The 1401-nt window shown below is 24.9% G+C and overlaps 1 protein-coding gene across 1 annotated transcript; it reads right to left on the reverse strand.

The window, feature by feature from the left end:
• Positions 1–548: 548 nt before the first annotated feature.
• On the reverse strand, positions 549–1401 carry PGAL8A_00189800 (fam-g protein; the record flags this gene model as incomplete). Its single annotated transcript, XM_028670581.1, has 1 exon — positions 549–1401. A coding segment is annotated over one exon (853 nt), but the record flags the coding sequence as incomplete, so codon positions are not given.

The raw sequence follows: 1401 nt of genomic DNA on the forward strand, positions 1-1401 counted from the left end.
TTTAATTTATTAAATTATCATTCAATGAATTTGCTAGAGTAATGAAAAACAAATTATTAAAGAGATTATGGAGTTTTCTCTAGTAATTAAATGGATTTTAAATATAATTTTAGTGATATAACAAGTAAACTTCAATAATGCGCTTCATTGTGAATTTACTTGGATAAAAATTATGTAATTTTATTAAAAATATATATTACCATTAATTATTAATTTTTAGGTAAATAATAATTATTGCTTTTTATAAGTAATTTTCAGTAATTTAAGTTAATTACTTTTAAAAATAATAAAAATACTCAAATAATAAAAAAAAAACATTAATTATATTAATATCACTTAACGAAAATTTTATCCTTAAAAATTAAATAATATTCTCATGAAATGTTTTCTTTCTAAAAAATTTTTCTCTTTTAATTTTTTTTTTTTTTTTAAATAAAATACATCTCTATAAAAGGAATTTAGATAAAATATTAATTTTTCTTTATTTTAACTAGATCTTGCGTACGAATAATCCTATATATCCAATTAAACCATCAATTTTAATTCTCTTAATGGTTATCATTTTTACCAAAAGGAAATTTCAAAATATTTAATTTCTTATGTTTTTTTTTATTTTTTTCCTGCTCTTTCTTAGGTTCGGATTCTGTTATATTGACTCTCATCTCTTTCTTAGGTTCGGATTCTGTTATATTATCTTTTATCTCTTTCTTAGGTTTGGATTCTGTTATATTATCTGTTATCTCTTTCCTAGGTTCGGATTCTGTTATATTATCTGTTATCTCTTTTTTAGGTTCGGATTCTGTTATATTATCTGTTATCTCTTTCTTAGGCTCGGATTCTGTTATATTATCTGTTATCTCTTTCTTAGGTTTGGATTCTGTTATATTGTCTCTCATCTCTTTCTTAGGTTCGGATTCTGTTATATTATCTGTTATCTCTTTCTTAGGCTCGGATTCTGTTATATTATCTGTTATCTCTTTCTTAGGTTCTGATTCTGTTATATTATCTGTTATCTCTATCTTAGGTTCAGATTCTGTTATATTATCGGTTACCTCTTTCTTAGGTTCGGATTCTGTTATATTATCCGTTATCTCTTTCTTAGGTTCGGATTCTGTTATATTATCTGTTATCTCTTTCTTAGGTTCGGATTCTGTTATATTATCTGTTATCTCTTTCTTAGGTTCGGATTCTGTTATATTATCTGTTATCTCTTTCTTAGGTTCGGATTCTGTTATATTATCTGTTATCTCTTTCTTAGGTTCGGATTCTGTTATATTTTCTCCCTTCTCTTTCTTACCTTGGCCTAAAAATTTCTGACGTTTTAAGTCACGTTCGTTCTTAGCACTATCAGTTATATTATTTTTTTCTTCGCGACGAAACATTGAACGTAGATTATTAACA

Source organism: Plasmodium gallinaceum (assembly GCF_900005855.1).
Source record: "Plasmodium gallinaceum strain 8A genome assembly, contig: PGAL8A_v1_71, whole genome shotgun sequence".
In the NCBI taxonomy this organism is placed as follows: domain Eukaryota; phylum Apicomplexa; class Aconoidasida; order Haemosporida; family Plasmodiidae; genus Plasmodium; species Plasmodium gallinaceum.